The sequence below is a fragment of the Lagopus leucura genome, unplaced genomic scaffold (genome assembly GCF_019238085.1).
Source record: "Lagopus leucura isolate 7727_CA_CO unplaced genomic scaffold, USGS_WTPT01 Super-Scaffold_100002, whole genome shotgun sequence".
Lineage (NCBI taxonomy): Eukaryota > Metazoa > Chordata > Aves > Galliformes > Phasianidae > Lagopus > Lagopus leucura.
In genome coordinates this window covers 77,241,838-77,264,249 of record NW_024962263.1, presented here as the reverse complement: position 1 = coordinate 77,264,249, position 22,412 = coordinate 77,241,838, and the positions used below count along the sequence as shown (strand labels likewise).

At 40.9% G+C, this 22,412-nt stretch overlaps 1 protein-coding gene across 1 annotated transcript; it reads right to left on the bottom strand.

Moving 5' to 3' along the window:
- Window positions 1–669: 669 nt before the first annotated feature.
- Window positions 670–20,475, bottom strand: SLC30A8 (solute carrier family 30 member 8). The gene is made up of 8 exons (XM_042869991.1): window positions 20,396–20,475; window positions 11,263–11,471; window positions 7,268–7,414; window positions 5,118–5,271; window positions 4,430–4,619; window positions 3,927–4,032; window positions 1,797–1,931; window positions 670–815 (listed from the first exon to the last, which is right to left on the bottom strand). Exons 1-8 carry the CDS (start codon window positions 20,473–20,475, stop codon window positions 670–672), a joined length of 1,167 nt encoding a protein of 388 aa, XP_042725925.1.
- Between the last annotated feature and the right edge of the window lie 1,937 nt (window positions 20,476–22,412).

The window sequence follows — 22,412 nt, the reverse complement described above, 5'->3', positions numbered from 1 at the left end:
ATTGTGTTGGGCAATATGAGTTACGGGTTGTCTCAATGGTTAGAATACTGCCTGTGTCTGGTAGAAGAGTTTGGTTGGGAGCTAGCTGAAAAACTAAATAGAAGTAGCCATGAAATGAAGAACTATTTGTCAACTTTGAATGGAATTAATGCTTTTGTGATACATGCTGCAGAATATGGTGCGCATCTGAGGAGGAAGGCAAAGAAAGCACGTATCAGCATGCCTTTGTTTTCCAGATCTCTTCATCCCTCATGCAAGTTTAAATTTTCTCCTTTATCCTGAGTAATAGTGTTGAGCTTTGCTAATACCAAATTTACATTTCATTACCTTTTTTGATAATTAGTTTGTGGGTAATTTGAAGGTTGATTAGTTTTTGTTACCTGTGATTACAAACAGGGACTCTTTAATGTTGCTTTAGTGCCAGCCTGTCACGCCAGTGAGGAGTAATTTAGAATCTCTTGTAATTGAAGGTAGCCACTGATGGACAGGTAATCTAGCTGATAGATGGACCCAATACCAACAAATAATGGTCCATGCACAGCTCTCAGTGGCAGGGCTTTTTAGTGCAGTTAATTACCATTTATTATTAATCAATTACAAATAACCAGCACATATAGTCTCCATTGACCTGTAAGAGTGGTCATTATTATGCATAACATAATGCTTCCTTTAATTCCTTGGCTCCTGACAGAAGACACAGTTTTGTTTCTGATCCTCTCCTGATTCAATCTGAATGGTGATGGAGTGAAAGCTGTAGTGCTCAAACAGGGCTTGGGTGATGTCTTTCAAAATCTTCTGACTGTCCACTGTGTCTGCTATAGACAGCAAGCAGAAAACAATTAAATTAAATATAGTGTAATAGTTTGAAGAGTGACAGAAACCATTCACAAACGGCCTAGCACTTCTATGAAGCAGCTGATTTTGAGCAGTGTCCCTTGTCCTTTATATCCTTCTACATGGCAGCAAAGGTTTGTTCATTTGAATGTGGTTAGAATATGCAACTTTGGCAAGACCCAACTTTAACCATCAAAGAAATTCAGATTGACAGAAGATAAATTCTGGATGAAAGCAAGAATACTTAATAAAGATTTGTTCATCCAGTCAGGGAGCAATAACAGTGCTAAATGATTGGGAATTTGCCTACTCTTCCTGGGAAGGTAGGGCTTCATGAGGTCTTTGCCTATGAAGCACTACGTAAGAAGAGTTTTCTCACATGAACTATAGCACGTACATGTTGCAAAAAGCAAACAGACAAGAAAATTGATGTGGATAACGGGCAGTTTGTCAACAGGAATAAGGACATTATTAAAAAGATACTTTTAAAGATAAAATGTTTGCCCTGGAGTTCTCTCTATGCTCCAAACTATGTTTTAAAGATTGTTTTACATCTGGAGAGGCATCAGGAATGCAGATTTGGCCTGTAGGTTTTTGTTACTAGCAATCAACACTTTTCACATTTGACAAAACAATTCCAAAATCAATTTGATATTCTGAGAATAGTCTGGTCTGGATCTAATTCTTTTAATTTATTTGAAATATGCTGTAGTTTACCTCCTTGTTCCACAGCCTCTGCAGTTCCAAGTTTTATGCTAACTACAAGCCCCTGTTATTTTGGCAGGATTTCTGAGGGGACGATTTGAAAGCTTTTCATTTTACTTTTCTTATTTTTCCACTAAAATAATGGCATTTATTTTAACAAGAACAGATATACAGCCAGTTGTACACCAATCAGAACTACCTGACCTTTCCCAGACAGCTGCTGAATACTTCTTCCCTGTTTACAGAAATTTACTGACCTGTGGCCACATGAGCAGATAGAATCGTTTGATTCATCGTCAGAGACCAAAGATGAAGGCTGTGAACAGATTCCACTTTCTCAACTGCTAAAATTCTTGCTTTCACTGCATCATAAGAAAGTTCTTTCTCTGTTCCTTAGAGAGAGAAATTGTGGGGAAAAAAGATAAATTTTAAGAGAGAATAAATATGATCATTAGAGGAAAACACATCATGAACCTTTCTTCAGTTAGATGTACAATTTTTATTAAAATATTCTGTCTTGGGAAGCCCCTTTATTTCGGAGTTCACTGTAAACTTCATTTCTATTCTTTGTATTATAATTCTCTATAGAATGAAACTTATGCACGTGTTAGGAGACATTTTGCTGGTCCCATGTGCATAGGCAGGTCAACTGTTTAATCAGATCATGTCTTGATTCAGCACTGATATCTTTTGTGAGTGCTAATTTTATGGCCTCACCTGAGTATCTGTGAGGAATTTTGTCCTCCATACATGATTGAGAAACATCAGTTTAATGGAGAGGCAAAGACAAACAAAGATTAAAATGGTTTGTCCTGGGAATATTAAATGAGATAAAACAAGATTACAGGTTAGTTAATTAGTAGATAAGTGATTGTCTTCTTAAATGGGCCTTCATACAAAATATGATAATGACGATGTCAACCCTTATTCAGAATGAGGACACTTGTAACGGGGGTACTTGCAATATGAAATTCAGTGTTCAGTCCAAATTTGCCCAAAGAATTGAATTATGGGTCTTCTCTGTCGTGAGACATGGGAATTTAGAAGTGCACCTTTATGCCTACTTGAACAACTGTGTTTATCATGTTTTGCTTGGATCAGTAAATTGACAAAGTATTTTTAATGACACTGATTATTAAGTATAATAATGATAAGTATTGTATTGATTAATTGGGTCTCTCATAACATAACTGATGCTAATAAGTCACTACCTCCAATATCCTATTTCTCTTCGGAAAATTCTGGGCAGAAATATGCTACTTAGGAGGCAGAAGACTGGCTTCACCAAATTCCCTGGAGTTCAAGCTTGAAGAGGCTTGTGGCAGAGCATGTGAGTACTGCTTACAGCAGTTGGCAATCTCTGCTCTGAGAAAAAGATCCCTCAGGGCTGCCAGGCCTCCTTGGTAGTTTGGTTTTTCAGTAATCAAGAGATCATCTGTTTTGTCAGCAGCCAAGATACAGCCAGCTGCTGCCTTCTATTCAGGTACACTTCTACACAAATGTAAACTATCTCTCAGTCACTGAAAGAAGATCAATACTAGAATGAAGCTTTACTGTAAAAGAATGTTGAAAATTTCCTTTCTTGAACCAGCAGTAGGGGAAGAATGAAAGAGAATTAAACAGGCATGCAGATTGTAACACCAAGTAACTTGTATACATTCAAAACCTGCTTTGTTACAGCTATTTTTCCTTTTCACCCTAAATCTTCACTGCAGAGAAAGACGTTGTATTGCATTATTCAGTGTATAAGGAAGGCAAGAACATGCATTTGTGACTTGCTCCAGACGTTTGGCCTTGCACATCAAATGTTCAGACCCATAGCTGGCAGGATTAAATATTACTGAGTATAGCTCTTGTTGCCTTCATGTTGATGTGCTGGGAATTGTCTATTTCCATGTGCCCGAACGTGACTAGAAAGCTCCATTGGCTTGCTTTTCTGGATGGGCATAACTGAAAATCTTTGAAACTTCTGCCTCTTGCACCCTGTCTGTTTTACAGACACGGTTCAAAGCACAGCCTTTCTCTTTTCTTTGGTCTTTTTGGCAGAGACTTGTTTTTCACATGGGTAAAGGAATTACACAATGAACAAAGCAAGTAGACATTTATTTTGCTGAAGGGATAATATAATGTTATGACAAACTAAAGCTTTAGTAATACACTGGGAGTTTGTTAATAAATCACCAATAGGCCAGTTTTTACAAAAATTGGAATGTGTAGAAGTTTTCTGGTGTAATGGTAGAAAAGAATTCAGATTAAAATTTTAATTAGAATTTTAGCATGATCACACTTACGAGTGTTGGAAATTGATAGAGAGGCATCCTATTATAGTTTTGTCAGCAAGAGAGAAAGAACAAAATATAGCCATTGATTCTGGAATCAGGTCCTACCTTCCATTAACGCAACCAAAATATCCCTTAAAATGGTGATGGTGGTTGCCAAAACAAAGATGGAAAACACAAATGTGCAGATTGGATCAGCTATTTTGTATTCTGGCTAAAAAAATACGAACACAATACTTTGTTAATTTCATTATTGTTGGTTATTGCCATTTTTAGTTAGTTAATCTGTAAGAATAATGCATTCCATTCTTCTAGTACAGAATCAGCGTTGACCTCATTTGCCAGTTAGCGCAGGGGGTGAGGGTGCTATGAGTGTATGAGAATAAAGAGAGAGACATGAAAATACCCTTCTTTCAGTTCAAACACCAAGAAATGGTGACACTCCCAATAGCCTTTTCAATTCCCAAGAACGAGTATAATTGTCCTTGACTAAATTACAATGCGTATCATTTAAACACAGAAAATATTTACACAGAACCTAGTTTTACAATGCTGTGAAAAAAATCGTTATCCTTAATTGCAAGGAGAGCAAGTGAACTAATGAAACTAACCTTAAAGAAGATGATAAGTGCACTAATTAGCACACTAATACTCTGGAATAAATCCCCAATGGCATGCACAAAGGCTGCCCGCAGGCTGGCATTGCTCAGAGCTGGTTTTTCCAGAGAGGCCAGTGAGGTTTCCCTGGCTTCTGCTCCGTGGCTATGCCTGTGTCCAGTTTGGTGCAGAATCAGGCTTAGTCTGCAAAAGATGTAAAACTCTGAGGTTATCGTGTCTTTGAGAGCAGTGACATCACACACGTCATTACCTCTCTCATTTCTGAATGCTGAACAGTACAATCAGACACACTAGGTAATAACACAGAGTGGCTAAGCAGATCATTGGTAAGTATTTCAGTGTTTTGCATACAAACGGGAAAGTCTGTGAGTAGGGGAATTAATGAGAACTCATTTTCTACAGAGTTCTTGAATCTTCTGATGTCTAATAAAATACGAAATAGAAATAATTATTTTTATTCACAGAGTTTCTGTTTTTGTAATTTCCCTCCCCAGTTTGGCAGCAAAGAGAATGTAGGAGAGCAGCGGGACCTCTCTTCTCTACCCAACCCATACTCTCATAAAACTCATTACACTCTGGATATTTTTGAGGTCAATATCTCTCCATCATCTATTACTGAAATACACCAGCAGATTCACTGTTAGAAGTTATTTATTTGGAATGGAAAACAAGGTAACTTACAGGATATTGGCGAATACAGCACAAGCAGAGGTGATGAGCATCACTGCAGCATCAATATCATAATTGGGGTGTAGCAGCCTCATGCTAGCCAAATATGTCAGCACACCAGTCACCATCCAAATGATTATCATAGACATCAAAGCTCCCAGAATTTCTATGAATTTTAAAAATCTAATTTTAACAGTAATCATAACAGAAACACAAGAATTATTAAGGGTATGATGCTAGTTGTTCTAAGTTTGTGAATCCTACAGCCAAGAGAGTCACTTGTGTGTAAGCTGATAGGTGCACATAAGGAATGGGCCAAGACATATTTTGGTCACAGGCAAATCAAGTGGCTGTCCTGGGCAACCTTATGAAGATGGTGGCCTAACTGTTTTCTACATTCTTTTGTCTGCTTCCCGATGTGGAGCTCATGGAGCATTTGGAGAAACTGGAGAGAAGAAAAGGCCTGTTGTAGGAGCTTTGGGAGGAGTAAAAGAAACAGGAATGGGAAGAAGAAATAAAAGAGCAGTTCTTTTACATCCTGTGTACTTGCCTGGCCCATCCAATGTGTTGTGAAGGCCCAGGAACCAGCTCTTCTCCCACTGTGAGATTAGCTCAGTCAGAAGAATAGAGGTGGGAGGGAAGGAGAGAGACATGGCTCACTCAGACTTGCTGGAAGACATAATCCCCTCCAACAGCTTCCCTTATTTCTGCCCACCTCCCTTCATTTCACAATTCAGAAAACCAATGAATGCCCCCGACAAGGCCAGCAAACCCCTCCTACCTCTCTCCTGAGACTTTTTCCAACCAATGCCACTAGTGGTGATAAAGACAAAAGAAGTTATTTTGTCCCTGGGGCAGCAAAATTCAATTTTGTCTCTATTGGCTCTGAGTTGTGCTCAACTAAATCCGATGTCCCCAATGCCAACGTTTATTAAACTGCCATAGGCAAGGTCTGGGGATGTTTGTATGAACGTGCAGAATGTTTTTAACAGGATGTGGAACTAGTAATTGCCATGTGACTTGAATGGGTAAATGCAGCACTTTATGAGCACAACTGACACAATTCCAAGGAAAATGAAAATTCACAGCGAAGAAATAGAGAGCCATAAAGAACAAACCACTTGCACAGATCTCCACTGATAATCTGTGAAAGCAGCTAAACCTCAGTGTACAGTTTTGAATGTATTTTCATGACAGTCACAAATTTTGCATCAGTCTGGGCCTCAGAGGCTTATAAAAATAACTATTTTGTCTAAAATTGATGATTAATGAATGAAACTGCAACCTCCTGGAAGTCTAGTTTTACTTAAAAGGACATAGAGAAAAGCTAAAAGTGGTATTCAACACCTGTGGTGTTTCTATTTTCCAAATTACAAAATGAAACCTTGCAAACTTGGCCCAGAAGAAGGTGCTGATAGCTATGAAGGAGCCAACAGCCTTTGTGAGCACCTGCAAGAATGTCTGTACGTGTGTATATACTCCACCACTGTAAAGTCATTTATGTGTGTGTACTCCACCACTGCTAGAGGTCATCTTTACATTATTTTTCAATGTAGAAGCTTAGCAAAATCCCAGCGAATCATCCAGACCAGTTCAGTAGTATTAAATATTTTATTTTAAATATTCTCACTCAAATTTACTTAGGACTGCTAGCACCATCAAAGTACAGCATGTGATACCAAGGGATTGCTTGGGAAACTTATGATTGTAAGAGAAAGAAACGGCAGCTGAAGAGAACTTTCCTATGTGGAAGTAAGTCTGACTCATACATCAGTCTCATTCAATACTGTGCTTCTAACCATGCTGTTAAAAGTAGCTGCATACCCAAAGGATTGTGTAGGACTGCTGCCCTGACTTATTCTGCTGCCTGGTTTAGGGCACTGGAGGCAATCAGGTGGCTCCTGCTAAATCTGAGCCTTGTCATACAGTTTTGCATGACAAAGCCAATCTATCAGTCTGAGAAAAGAGGTAAAGTTCTTCCAGTCAGTCAGCATGCAGTGACTGTGACCCACCCGACTGCTCTCCGCTACTCTGTCAAGGCACCCACCTGCATATTAAACTGGAAACACACTTCAGAAATTGAGCAAGAAACATAACTATCACAGAATGAAATCAAATAGACACTGATATTGGATATTGGATGCAGTTCTCTCATTTGCTACCTGCTCGGTGCCACCCGAAAGTTAACTGCTTGGTGGGAGGCTTGGAGGCCAGCCACAGTGAGAAGAGACTGATCAGGAAGCTCGTCAGGTCCACCAGGATGTGTGCTGCATCACTGACCACCGCCAGGCTGCCAGCTATCTGTCCACCTGTGGGAAGCACATGGCCTTGTCATGGCTCTGGTCACATCCTGGAGTCAACTGGATCAAACATGGGATCTAGGAAGTATTTCATTTTGACAGATCAGACCTATGACTCAAAATTCTTCATAAATTGCTTCATTTTGTACCTCATTCATGCAGAGAAAGGTACAAATAAATAACAAGGTATTTGTCCCACATAGATAACTGAGTGTCTTAAGGACAATGCTGTGATTCATAACTGTTGTGTTTATATTACTATATGGACTATTTTACTACAACTACTTTAATATCTTTCTTGGTGAAAGACAGACTCAGGCATCATATTTCCAGTATCCTTTCACTATAGTATTGTAGATTGCTGGAACTGATTCCTTATTTGTAACAGGGAAAGACGAATGTTATTCCTGATGACTGGATGCCAGACCTTTTGTTTGTCACAGGCAAACATTAAATAGGAATAAAAGGGAAGTTTCCAGCATAAGAGCTGTGATAAACAACCAGCCATCTTAGTAAGGGCATGGAGAAAAATGTTCTGTTTGCAGGACCAATCTACCATTTCATAGCTGTAATGCGTGGTTTAATTTTGCTGTTGGAGCTGAAAAAAAATGTGGCTAAATGTCATTTTACTTTGGGGGTGAGGAAGGTGATTTTCATGTGAATTCTGAAAAAAAAAAAATAGGCTGTCTGAAATTGCATTTCTTTTACCCAGCAAACCAAGTGCTATTTTGCCAAGTCCTTGTAACCATGTCTCAGGGCTAAAGGCAAAGAAACTGAAGATTGTTCTAAACGAACCCCAGCTGCCAGTGGCTGCAAGAAAAGACACGGACCACAGGCAGAAAGCTGTCCTGCCAACTTGGCGTAGCAGGGGAATGTTTTCATCACAGAATTAATGTAAAAAAATGGGAATGTGAAATGATCAAGACAAAGCATCTAGTTTCTGCATTTGACAATTTCTATTGTCAGTGTATTTCTATCCTTCTTCAGTTGTTTCATTAACTTCAGCTCACTTACTTCTCTTGACCAGTGCCCACATGAAAATAAATGAATCTGAAAAACACTGTAAAACCCAAAATGCTTCTTTCAAACCCTCAGCAAAACACCACTGCCAAATGGACATGTAGAGAAGCCTCTTGTTTCCTTATACATGTAAAGTCTTTATGCCAGCAAGATGCTCTACCTGTTTGATTTCTTCATATTCAGATCTTACATTGGAATGCATTATACTGTGCGGTTTCCCCCCCCAGGGAAACGCATATCACACATACAAGGAACATTTTTTTGTTGTTGTTTCTTCCGTTGCCTCCCTATAAATCCCACTTACAGCTGCCTGTGAGTCACTCCCCAAAAGGGAAAAGAAAGGACTATAGAATTTTGCTGCATCCCATTCTCAATAGTAAAATGTAAAATTCAACAACATGAGGATTTCCCAGAACGTAAGCAGATGTAAAGGCACATTAATTTTTTTGTCATTACATAGATTCTAGACTTTCACTGTTTGCAGGACAGCTCTTTCATGGGTGGAAAACAATTCTACATAGCAGAGGGAAACAGGCTTGTCTGACAGTGCACAGATGTTAACAGCCAGGGCATCAGCTACCTTTCAGCAAACAAAGGCATAGATCACAAGCTGCCTGCAAAGCCCTATTGCATTTTAGATAATGTATTTCCATGTTCCTTGGGACAACCTTACAAAAGCTTGCTTCTAGCCTGCTGTCTCTGAAAAATGTTGGCAAATTATTATTTTATGTATTGCTGCCATAGCTGATGCCTTGGGTGAGTTTCTGAGATCTCAGTCCATTTATCTTAGCAACTTGGTCAAGTCTTTATGTTCCTTTTTGACGTGATAACACATGCTAGGTTTGTTTCTTTATCCAAGTGGAAAAAATGTACTTCGAAATTCATATTTGGTCCTTAGCCAGTAAAAATCCTTGGAAAGCACTTTTATATCAGGGCTGTACACAGGGTGTCATTGGCTTGACTAATATCTCCAGATCTCTGGAGTTTGCAGTGGAATTACATTGGAAGAAGAGAAGGTAATAGTCTTTCTGAGATGGTTTGTGCAGCAGGCTTGGCCAGCAGTGCCCCTTTTGGGAAGGCAATGTGGGACAGCACAGATGGTTTGAATGAAAAGAAAAAAAAATCACAGGGAGTATCTAGGGGTTCAGTGAAACACAGTTTGTCAACATCTTTGAGAGTGATGTAGCTTTTCTTTCTTGTGTAACATAATAACACCTGAGAAGTTGTTTGTTCCTAAGACTAAAAGGAAGGGGAATATCTTGCTTACTCTCAGGAGGAAAAACTGTGCAATATTTACAGGCTTTTACTGCTCTGTATCAGTACCCCCAACAAGTGGCCTTTATGAGTTACTATTACTCATGATGGCTGTTTATAGCTTTGCATACCACAAAGCAGTAGAAAATGTCAGTCACTCTCTGGTCAATCATCAGGCACATGCTGTCTGGCCTGATGATTAAAAAAATTAAATGTGTGGTTCATAATTACAAAAAACTCCGTAGACTGCTGTCTGTAACTGCTGTTAATAACTGGTTTGTCAAAGTGTAATGGTCTGAAGCAAAATGGTTTTCAAGCCTGTTACTTAAGCTGTCACTACAGAAAGCTGTATGATTCATTAAGCAAAATGAAACATTTAGTTAACGTATCATCTGTCCTTCCAATTATCCTCTAGCATTGCTGCATTCACCAAACTTAGGCCTGCTGATTACATGGTTTTGCTAATAATGCATTTCTTCTGGCACTGGAAATTACTGCATGGAGATTGGTGGTGTGCACCAATTTTCATGGGCAAAATGCACATGACCTACAAACAAGCAGGCTTCATGCAGAAGAAACCTGTGGGAAGAAAGAGATGGAGAAATCTCTGCTGGGTTTGGCAGCTAAGAGCAAAGGCAGAAGTGCAGTGTCTCCATCAGTGCTCCCAAGTCTCACTTGTGAGGAACGCAAAGCCTTTCTATTTCATTTTCATGGGGACTCCACAGGCAGGCTCTGGAAAAACATGGGTTTCAGAATCACAGAATCACAGAATCACAGAGACCTTTCAGAGACCTTTCTGGCCGATTTTTTCATACCCCTGGAATACATGTGGCAAAGACCTGTGAGATTCCTTGTTTCTTACCTTACCTCACCATAGAGAAGTGGAAACTAAAGAGCCAGCAACTATCAGGTGTGTATCAGTATCACAGAAGCAATCCAGAGGGCAGATCAGGGGTACAAAATGAAAGCAAATGCTTTAGGAGAGAGCCAAAAACTTATCTTGGATGTTGTATCATAGGTCCAGAAGTGAAAGCTAATTAGACAGGGGAATAATCTTCAATTGATCCAGAGGCACACCAGCAGGCCAATTTAAGAGATAAACATGCTCTGGTATAAATACATTGACTTAACTGAGGAAAAGCAGATGGTGAATCTGGCCGTGGATTTCCCCAGATTTTGTAAAGATTGTTGCATTTAATATCAGATCCTGCTGCAAGCGGCCCTCACCAGTGCTGAAGGCTCATTGGCCTGAATAAGCATGTAAAATCCCTTTATCTTTTCCCAGAAAAGTAACTTAAATTATTAAAAATCCTTTTGTGACATGATGCTGAGACATGGCAGCCACTTTTATCTGAGCTGAAACACCTGAGAGAACAGTTGAGGCCATTAACTGATCCTCCTAGTCCTACCCAGATGCTTATTTTGTTAATTTAACTGGAGAAAAAAATATATTCTTTTAAAGACTGGAGAGGAAGGAGTGTTACTTGATCCCAGGTGGGGTCACCCCTGTGCACTGAGCGTCACCGTAGGCAGAGTAAGTGCAAAAGGGCAGGAGTACAGATGTGCTGGGCACACAGCTGAGCAAAGATACTCCCCTGTAATCTCAGCAACCATGAAGATGATGCAAATTACTGATGCTGTGTAGAGCTTCCTCCGTGCTCGGTGCTGCTCCCCTTTCCTATCCTCATAGGCCTGTAAGTAGCCATGACAGTGATATGCTTGATTAGCTTCAGCATTTTCTTCTTCCTGCTGCTGCCTCTCCTCATTGAAATTCTTCTGATGCCAGCTCATCCTTTGGGATTGAAAGGAACAGAAGGTTAAAAAAGAAAAACCCCAGTTATTTTGGCTTCTAACCCTGCAGCCCCAGAAAGTATGTAATTAATTCTTCTGTAAGATAAAAGCAGCACTGGGAACAGTGGTTCATCGAGGAGGCTTGCTCATGCAAGCAGGACTCGGTGGGAGGGAGCTGCACATGAAATGAAGCTCTGGCAGGGTTTCCAAGCTCTCCAGGCTCTCCTACATCATTTACCAGTTTATGAAGCGGAGGGTGACTTTCTCTGGCTTGTGTACATTGTGCACATAATGAAAAAGGTGACAGAAAGAAAAGGACTCCGACTGCTCAGCACAAGAATTTCAAAAAGTCATACCTCAGGCAGATACCAACCAAGTTCCGCGTAGCATGGAGGTAATTCTGAGGGAATTTTTGGTTTTCTATTTCCAACAGCTTTATTATGAAGACAATGCAAAAATAGATTTTTTTAATCTTTTATTTTGTTAATATAATTGACTAAAGACATTTCTCTCCTCTCTCTGCATGCAGAACTGTTTTATCTCAAATTTTCACTCAAGCACAAAAACTCTCCATCTTCCAGCAGGGCCTGAGCATGGAAGATATTAGCTAAAAGGTTTCAAAGGCATTTAAAAAATCAAAGAAATCAGTTCTTCAAAGCTCGCTGAGCCCTTTGTGCCATAAAAAAGAGAAAAGTTCAGCAGAAGCAGCTCTCATAGAACCGTCTTATCCCAAGGTAATTTCCCATCTGATCTGACATCTGATCTGTCACAAAACCCCAGTGCTGTCCTTCTTTAGGGCTTTCCTGGGAAATAAGGGATGGGAGAAGGGACACGCGGAGCTATGACGCATTGAGGCTGCAGGAGTTCCTGAACAACCATCACATGTGGTACTTGCACTAGGGCAGCCCAGAGTTCATTCTTGGAAGCCTGAAGATGGTTTGCTAAGTAAGAACAGCCCCTTCTCTGTATCTCCCAACTGAGAAGAGCCCAAATGAAAAAAAAAGAAAAACCTTAAAAAACCATTATGTCACTCCAGCTACAGCATTTGTGGCTGCTGCTGCTCATGAGAGTGCACTATGGTATCCAAAGGGGAATTCTGCCCAGATGGATATTTGTAATGTTCATATAATCACATTACAGCTATTTGTTTCACTTCCCCTTGTAATGACAGCCTCTTTTTCCCATTCAAAAGAGTAGAGACTTTTCTTCAAGAAGAGCTGTTTCATCAGCTGCATGAAGGGGAAGTGCAAGCATCTTAGTGACTTTGTGTGGTGTTTCTGTACTGTTGATGGAAGTGAAAAATTGCCTGAAATCTCACTGGAAATAAATTGCACCACTGTCTGCCAATCAGCAGTGATCAGTGTCAAGAAAAAAAGGCACTGTAGTCACAAACCTTTCCAGCTGCCTTTTGGGCAGTTGGAGCAGCCTGCAACTGCTCCGCTGGTCTCACCAGGGCATTGCACAGCCCTCATCTACTGATGAGTAAGAATCAGCCCATGGGGTTCTTCAGTTCCTCAGAGGCTCTTGGCCTGTCTAATCAATAGCACTTTCTCTGCTTTCGTGGCAGCTGAGCCCTGCAACTGTACATAATAAGTGTGGGTTTGGGTTTGTAAATATTTTTGAGATGTTCCAAGGGTTCAGCATGTTCCCCTGAGTCAGCTTGTTTCCCAGCCAGGTTAGCATGCGGTCTCTGTTTGCTCAGCAGAGGCCACTGATTCCTTGTGCTTGCCTCCAAGAGCCTGCATGAAAGAGCGATCCCTGATGCCTAGGAGACACTTAGTTTTCTCAGTCTTTTTTTTTGCTATGTTTTTCTTTTCATGTTTTTTTTTCCCCACAACAGCAAATAAATGGGAGCTGAGCCATCTGGGGAATGGGCTGCCCATATGGCAGCCAGGGTGCCTGCAGCCAGTCGTCCTCCAGTGCCTGAGTTTTGCATTCATCGGACTCCTCGTGTGCACTGTGTCACTTGCACACAATGTTTTGCTGATGAATTAGACTCAGAAGGTACCACAAACTGATTCCTTCCAGATGGCTGAATAAAATACTGTAGTTTTCTCACTCTCCCCAGGAGATTGGGGCATGCAAGGTTTTCTTTCTTGTGATCCCTCTCTGGAGTTAACTTCCAGTGCTCTTCTGCAGTTTGCATGTAAAATTAATTTCCCTTTAATTCGATTTTCATCAGCTGGCACTGATTGTAAAAATCATCTTAACAACATGAGTCATGATCCTTTCCACAGCCTGTCAGGGCAGGGATGCCAAAATTACCCCTGTCAACTTCGGAGCCACCAAATCCTCTCCTTGCTGCTAACAAAATGGGCCACTTCAAGCCCCTCCATCAGCAAACAAAGCCTCACAGTTCTGCTGAGGGCTAGGAAAACACTGTCCACAGACCTCACTGAGCAGATGCAAAAGCAAATGGAGGCAGCATAAACCCACAAATGTGACACTATTCTATCTAAAAGTGCCTAAATGAAAGTGGTCTCATTGTCAGGGGTGGTGAGTGTTGCTGCTCCCTTTGAACTCACAGAGCAGCATCCAGCCCCACGAGTTAGGAAGGTTCCTGCCAGCTCTAGTGCATAACCATTCATTTTATTTTATTTTTTGCTTCTGAGACCAGTCTGCCACTAATTAAAAGAATCTAAGAGACAGTTTTGTAAAAGAGTGAATCAAAAGCTTAAGGTGCAGAGATCAGTTGTGACAAACTGTAAACCCCTCCTGAGTGCTTTAGAGCAAGATGTAGCCTTTGAGCATCAGATCTCTGCTTCAGCACACTGCAACAAGAGATCCAGATTAAAAGATTTTTTTTCTCTCCATTTCAAATTCTCTTTCCTTTAAAAAAGACAGTCAGGGAAAACATCAGAGAAAGGCACCTACTGAGTCATGCATATACGGAGGGAAGAAAATATTAATACATATTGTAAATTCCACACAAATCATTAGCAAGAGCTTTTGACTGCAACTTCCCTTTGTTTGTTTTCACTTGATCTGTTGGGTGCTTTGATCTGACAAGAATAATTGCCATCCTAGACTGCTATGAGAACCCCAGCGAAAAGAGCAAAATGTGGAATTACTACACTTCCTTCAGGAGAGAACCTCTGTCACAAGGGACAAGAGTAATTTTTGGTGTCTGAAAGGGTATGAAAATGTCTTCAGAGATAAAAATTATTTAAGCCATAGTCACATCCCTTATGCTGACACAACTCTGATTTCAACCGAACACTTAATTCATCTTGAACATTTCTAAGTCACATAATACCTTGTTTATAGCTTGTCCATCCAGATTCTTCTTTTCCTCCCACAGTATTTTGAGCACAAAACAAAGGCAATATTTATGTATTTGAATACATTTAGATGTCTATTAGATTGCAATTGTAGCTATGATGATCTTATCTAGTCTCATTTTGAGAGTCTGAGCATGTATGCATAAATCTATTGTGAACAAATTTCCTTCTGCATAAAAGTATGGCAACAGCTGTACAGAGTTACAGCAAAAGTGTTCAGAGACATGTATCCAAACTCCGTTGTGAGAACAAAGAGACACACACAGACAAAAAAAAAAAGGAAAGAAGATGTCCAGAGTGGTGCTTCCCTGATGCTTCTCCCAGGCTGCACAAATCTGGAGGCTGGGAGCTAGCTGAAACACAGCTTATTCCTAACAGCCCTTCACAGACCTTTCCTCCGGGAACCACAACAACTCAAGGCACAAGTACATGCTGGGGGTCACTCAGCTGGAAAGCAGCTCTACAAAGAAGAACCTGGAAATCCTGGTGGACAACAAATTGAACATGAGCCAATAATGTGACCTTGCTGCTATGAAGGCTAATGGTAATCTTCCCAAAATGTGGCTAGCAGGTCAAAAGAGTTGACCGTCCCCTCTACTTAGCATTGGTAAGGCTGCACCTGGAGTGTGTTCTGTTTTCTAGGGTTCCCAATAGCAAGAGAGACATGTATACACTGGAGTGTTCATCAGAAGCCACCAAGTGATGAAGAGACTGGAGCACCTCTCCTGTGAGGAGAGGCTGAGAGAGCTAGGAGTGCTCAGCCTTGAGAAAAGGAGGCTCAGGGGAATCTATCAATGTCTATCAGTACCTAAAGGGAAGGTGCAGAGGATGGAGCCAGGCTCTTTTCAGTGGTGCCCAGTGCCAGGACAAGAGGCAGTGGACACCAAATGGAACACAGAAAGTTCACACTGAACATGGAAGCACTTCTGTTGTGTAGGTGACAGAGCACTGGCACAGGTTGCCCAGAGGCCGTGGGGTCTCCACCCTGGAGATCTTCAAATGTCACCTCAGCATGGCCCTGGGTCCCCTGCTGTGTTTGTCCCTGCTTGAGCAGGGGTTGGCCAGATGGACCCTGAGGTCCCTGCCAACCTCAGCCATTCTTTAACTCTGTAGTTCTATGAATCTGGCTGATTTAAAAGTGGTTAGATTAATTATGATTTATATAAAAATAATGCAATCTTTGTTAGTCTTAAGCTGTCTGCCTGATGTTTTAATTAGTTCAAATGTTATAAATTTTGAATGACCATTCCATGCTTACCTTTATCACACCAATCATACTTTTATGTATCATTGGTATAAAGCCTTCACCATCAATTTCCTGAGACTGAGTTATTTAATTTGTTTTATACCATTTATCATCTTGGTTCTAATTTATTTTTTTTTTCTGAGATGAAATGGGAATAACTGTACTATGGAGATGGTGTATGGCAGACACAGTTCTTCCTAGAATGTCTCATGTTGCTTACACGAGGCAAAAAGCAATCGTATGGGTTTTGCTGAGATCGCCGTTACACTGCTTTGTCCAGATGACAAGCCAGTATGAAGGAGATAACCACAGGGCCCACAACCAACCTCTTTCAGAAGTTACAAGAAACACCTAAAATTTTCTTAATCACTGACTTTCACAAGGCACTAAGAGTGGTGGAAAGCTTTTATTCGACCCAATAAGAGTTTGCATATCACTTGCAGGAAGGCAGAAAAAGAAGAAAATATTCCCTATATCAACATCATAGAAAATCAATCTCCACCTGATTACACTCTCTTACAAGTTCTCTTCAAACTTTTCATTTAGTGGTATGAGCCTGGATGACAGGAATCAAGTGCAAGTCTAAGCCTTCACTGATAGATAAGAATAAATGCTGGTCAAGTTTAAATCCTGTTAAAAGCTTCTACATGAAGACAAGCTCTAAAGTACACATCTTTCCCACTTCCAGCATCACCCTCTTTGTGCCTCTTTTCTCAGAGCGCTACCATCATCCATCCGAGTTGAACATGATAAGATTCAGATCTTCTGTATGTCATAGACCCTCAGCAGTTACGTGGCACAGATGTCAGGGTGATTTAGCAGAGGGCAATAAAACTTATTTCCATCATGTAGGTTCAACAGCAGAAGTAAAAGTAGGGGTAGGTATGTCACTGTAACTCTACACGTTTAGACCAAGGTCAATTAAAGCTTTGAGTCTTTCTAGCTCTGCATATGCCTGTTTTTTCATTTCAGTTATAGTAAAATAAAAGCAAAATTCTTGAGACAAGAAGCTTTGAGTTTCTCTTCTTGTATGGTAATCAAATCCCACTGTAATGACACATAAATAATATAATCAGAAATGCACATCAAGCCAAAATCCAACTCACAGTGTACTTGGTACAATCTGATACAAATGCATTGGTTAATGAAGTGTGATATTGAATATTTCTGGTCAACATTACACTAATCTATTGCCAGCAAGAAATAAAATGGTCTAGAAAACTCAGGAATTTGGTCAAGACGTTTCTTTGGTTTTTAAGAGTTATTATCCAAATCACTTGATAGGTAATCAACATATCAAATAACTAACTATCTGAAGAATTTATTTTCCCACAACACTGTCTCAATTGCTAAAAGAAAGTAGAAAACTATCCTAGGCCTAATCTAAAAAAAAATGAATCTCCTCTGATTTGAGTTACAGACATCTTTTGAAAAAGGCAGGAAGTTCTCAGTGCTCAGCTTCAGATTCTGTTACAATTGTGATTAATATTCTTCTTGGAGAATGGTGAGAAGTTGGATATTGAGTTCGATGTTAGGAAAAATTTCTTCTCAGAAAGAGTGGTGAGGTATTGGAACAGGCTGCCCGGGGAGGTGGCGGAGTCACCAACCTGGAGGCTTTAAATAGAAGAGTGGATGCTGCACATGGTCTAGAGTGATCACAGGCATAGATTGATGATTGGACAAGATGATCTTATTGGTCTTTCCAACCTTAATGATTCTATGTGGATTGTGTCAGCTATCCTGGGACAAGTTCTGTTTAATATCTTTATCCATCACCTGGGGAAGGACATAGAGTATGCCTTGATCAAATTGACATATGATTCCAACCCAGAGGTACAACTGAGTTGACAGATAACCTATGAAATTCAGCAAGGATCAGTGCAAAATCCTACATTTGGAACAGACTTTTGAGACTACATCTAGAATACACTGTACAGTTTTAAAGCCATCAGTATAAGAAAAAGCAATAAAATCGTAAGGGATCAATTGATGGCCACCAGGATGGCTGAGGGCTGAAGCACTTTGCCCTGCGGGAACTAAAGTTCCATCCTAGAGAAGAGGGGGCTTCAAGGGAACCTAGTAGCAGTCTGCTAATGTTTATTAAGAGGTAAGTGAGAAGGAGGTGCTTAATTAATTTGTGTGAAGAAAGGATGAGGAAATGATCATAAATTAAAACAAAAGGGATGGAGACTGAATATAAGGGGAAAAAAGGACTATGACAAGAATTCAGTATTGGAGCAAATTGTCCAGAGAGGTTGTGCAGTCTACATCCTGTGAGATATTTTCAAGACTAGAGCAGATGAAGCCCTGAGCAACCCTGTTGGATATATGAGCTGACCCTACTTCAAGCATGAGGTCAGAGCAGAGACCTTCTGAGGTCTCTTCCATCCTGAATTATCCTAAGAGCCTACAGCTGACCTGATTTTCAGAGAGCTCAGTTAAAGACAGGCCCCATTTAAGCATTTAAAGTTTGGCAGGAGAAACTTCAATGCATCCAAACCCGCTAGTGACTACTGACAGTCTTGGCATGTCTAAAACACCCTCCCTCACAGGCTGTGCACAGGGAACGGGGCCTGTATTCAGATTTTCTACTCACTCGATTGAGATAAAAACAGTTTTGTTCCCTGTGTATTGTAATAATAGCATTTATTAAAAAGAAAGAGACTGGGGGCTGGCAAAGAAAGAGGCAATCCGTGTGCAAAATAGATTCTGTTGAAAGCACTGGAGCTGTTCATTAAGCCTACACACAGGGAATGGAAAAATATGGTAATTTATACCAATGGCTAAAATGAGCTTATTGCTACTGATCGGCTTAAGACACCTGAGGCTGTGCCCACTGCTGGTCTGTGCAAGCTTGAGCCCAGCAGGCCGCATCCCCATTGATGGATGAGGCAGCTGAGAGCTTATGAGTTTGGATTAAAGGGAAGATAGGGCTAGTTGATAGTGACAATCTGCTATGGGCAATCTTAACAGGAAGATCAGGCAGATTGGGCCTCTATAGAAACATAGGTACAGCCTTAGGTTCACAAGCCCTGGTTCTCACGGAGGACTTCAATCATCCTGCAATCTGCTGGAGGGACAACACAGAAGGACATAACAAATCCAAGTGGTTCTTGAAATGTATTGATGGTCATCTATGTGGATGAGTAATCAGCTCTCGCAGTTAATAAAACTTCACCTGGTAAAAAAGGCCATAAGAGATACAAGAACAAATGTCACACCTTTCCTAACAATTGTCTCTGCCTCAGGGCACTCTTCCCTGTGCCTTGTAAAAGTTTTGTCCAGAGATGCCCCCTGTGTCCAGAGAGGCCAAAGGACTTCAGGCACTGAAGCTGTGCCCACACAATTGCAAGCTATTGAAAAGGCTCTGAAACACTTCAGTAACAAAAATGAATTGTAGAATCATGTGGTATTTTTTAAAAGCAGAAACATTACCATAAAAATCATTTTGGACAGTGCCATTTATATTTATGGAACTGTGTAATAATATTTAAATAATAACACAGACATTCAAATGACTAAAATATGATGGAAGTGACTCCAGTATAAGAACATGGAGAGATGGATTTCCATTGGAACCGACAGCATTTATGCCTTTCTGTCCCACGCATTTTAAGAGAGCCAAGCAACAAATAACCTGAAAACCAATGAGATAATGGAAATGGCAAGAGGTGCTAAGCTGTAACTGAACAGATATTAAAAAAAAAAAAACTTGCTGCGCTGAGTCAAGAAGAAGAATGAAAATAAGTTTAACTATTAAAACTATTAAGCTATTTTGTGACTGACTGATATTCATTTTGAACCCAAGTTATAACACATTTTATGTTTTCAGAGGGTCTTTCTTCACTCAGGCAAGCATTTACTTATAGGACCTGTGGCACATGAGAGACACATCAGCTTCAAGCCTAACAGAGTATCCACACGAATAAGGTTTTGCAGGATCAAGTCCCTAGTAGCATCACATTTCTTTCACAGCAAATAGAGTATTTAGACATTCAAGCATGAAGAAGCTTTGAATCAAACATGATGTCAATAGCACTATAATAATTCAGCCTAAAACTGTAACATAATCCATGAGGTTTTGCATCTTTCAATAAATCTACTCAGCTTATAAAATACATAGCAGGAGACTCTTGCTTCAGCAGCGGATAGGTTCAGTCCATCACAGACACAGATACACCAGGCTGCTGTACGGTAAATACATCAAACATTTACTAAGAAAGTTTGGAAATGAAAAAATATCAAACAAAACATTTGGAAAATAGTGAAAGCTGTTCCCCATACATGCAGTGAAAATCCCCATACTTCAGCTTTGGCAGCCCGTCTGCACATGAGTGACCCTCATGTTTCTGACAAAGACAAAGCAATGGCAGAGAAGGAAGCACGGAGCTGTGTTACCTGTCTAGGGCTAAGGAGTACCTCTTGGTGTCCCTCTCACTCACAAGGCATGCTCGCTCAGGACCCTTTTTTGCAGCCATGAGGACTGGCGGTGGGGTTTTGCTTGCTTTTTTTCTCCCCCAAGTGCTACTTGTTCCGTTGGAGGTGGATGCGGGCAAAAACGTCCTTGGAACTTTTTCAGAAGTCTCTGCCAAGTGTTCTTCAATGAAAAAGTTTTAATAATCTTCTCAATAAACCCACTGCAAGAGAAAGCAGCTTTCCTACTGTTAGTGGTGTCACTAATATGCCGAACAGTAATTCGTTGAGGATGAAAGATCGGAGGGCTTGAGCCTCTTTGCCTCTTTCCTTTCTTTCTTTCTTTTTTTTTTTCTCTTCCGTGGGATGATGCTGTGACATGATTTCTGTCACATGGTGAATGAGTGCTCTCGCACTGCTGACTCAGGGTCAAGCCCAGCTCTGTGCACACTGACTTACGCACACTAAAAGGGAGAGAGAAGGGGAATAAAAGCCTGATCTGCCTGGAAACAGCCAAAACACTGTCTATCTGCTTCCTCGGCTTGGAAGGAAAGCACACCTCCCTCACTCTGATTGGCACAATCTTCCTTCTGCAGCTCCTCATAAGTATGGTCCCAGGAGGAGAAGGCCTCACTGCAGCCTGGCTTCAGGCACGTGCTGTGGAGCTGGTAGTGAACTTTGTACTGGTGCTGCCAGCATCTTGCCTTATAGAAAGTAATGGAACACAGACTAGAAATATGAAGTGAGCAAATGCTGGGTGCCGTGTTTCAATACTGCAGCTCTTTTTTTTGCCATGAGTAGCCTAGTTGGTATGCAACGAGCTGGGATCTCCCCTCCTTTTGTCTAGCTTTCAGAGCATGTGGACACATACCCTGCCTGAGGTTCATTTATGGAGAAGGCTTTGTACATCACATCCATGAAAATCTTATTTTTATGGCATCCACATGTTGCCTTCCATGTGTCAGCTGTGCCAACACTTCCCTTGAGCCTGTGAGCTCAAGTATCTCAAATGTGTTTCTCAATAGTCACCAGAAAATGGTAGAAATATGCAATTTTTTTTTTCACAGTGTCTATCATCACTGCCTCTCTACTGTCCTTTGCTCAAGAGCATTTTCCCAGATTCTTATACACACCTACACACCTTTAAAGCCAATTTGGTGAAAGAGATTGATTTTCTAGCTCATTTTTGTGACTTCATAACTTCTTCTGGATATTACAGAGTTGTTCTTTGATGTTTTTTTAAAGTTGCAGACACTTACTGGGGCCTGAAAAAGTAGATGGCTGGCAAGACTAGCTTTGAGAAGAGCCTCAGCTCACAGGATGAATGCTATCATAGAATAACTGAATCATTAATGTTGGAAAGATCAATAAGATCAACTAGTCCAATTATCAGTTCATGCCTGTGACCACTCTAGGTCACGTCCATCAGTGCCACATCTACCCTTTTCTTACAACTTCCAGAAATGGTGACTCCACTACCTCCTTGGGCAGCCTATTCCAATACCTCATCACTCCTTCTGAGAGGAATGTTTTCCCAACATTCCAGTGTTTTTCCAATATTCCAATTCCAGATGAGATCCACCCAAGAGTGCTGAGGGAACTGGCGGAGGTGATAGCCGAGCCGCTTTCCATCATCTGTCAGCGCTCCTTGTTGACTGGTGAGGTCCCAGAAGACTGGAGGCTTGCCAATGTGACTCCCATTTATAAGAAAGGTCGTAAGGAGGATCCGGGGAACTACAGGCCTGTCAGCCTGACCTCGGTGCCAGGGAAGGTTATGGAGCAGATCGTCTTGAGGGAGATCATGTGGCATGTGCAGGGTGACTGGGGGATCAGGCCTAGCCAGCATGGGTTCATGAAGGGCAGGTCCTGTTTGACCAACCTGATCTCCTTCTATGATCTAGTGACCCATCTGGTGGATGAAGGAAAGGCTGTTGATGTGGTCTACCTAGACTTCAGCAAAGCCTTTGACACTGTCTCCCACAGCATTCTCCTGCAGAAGCTG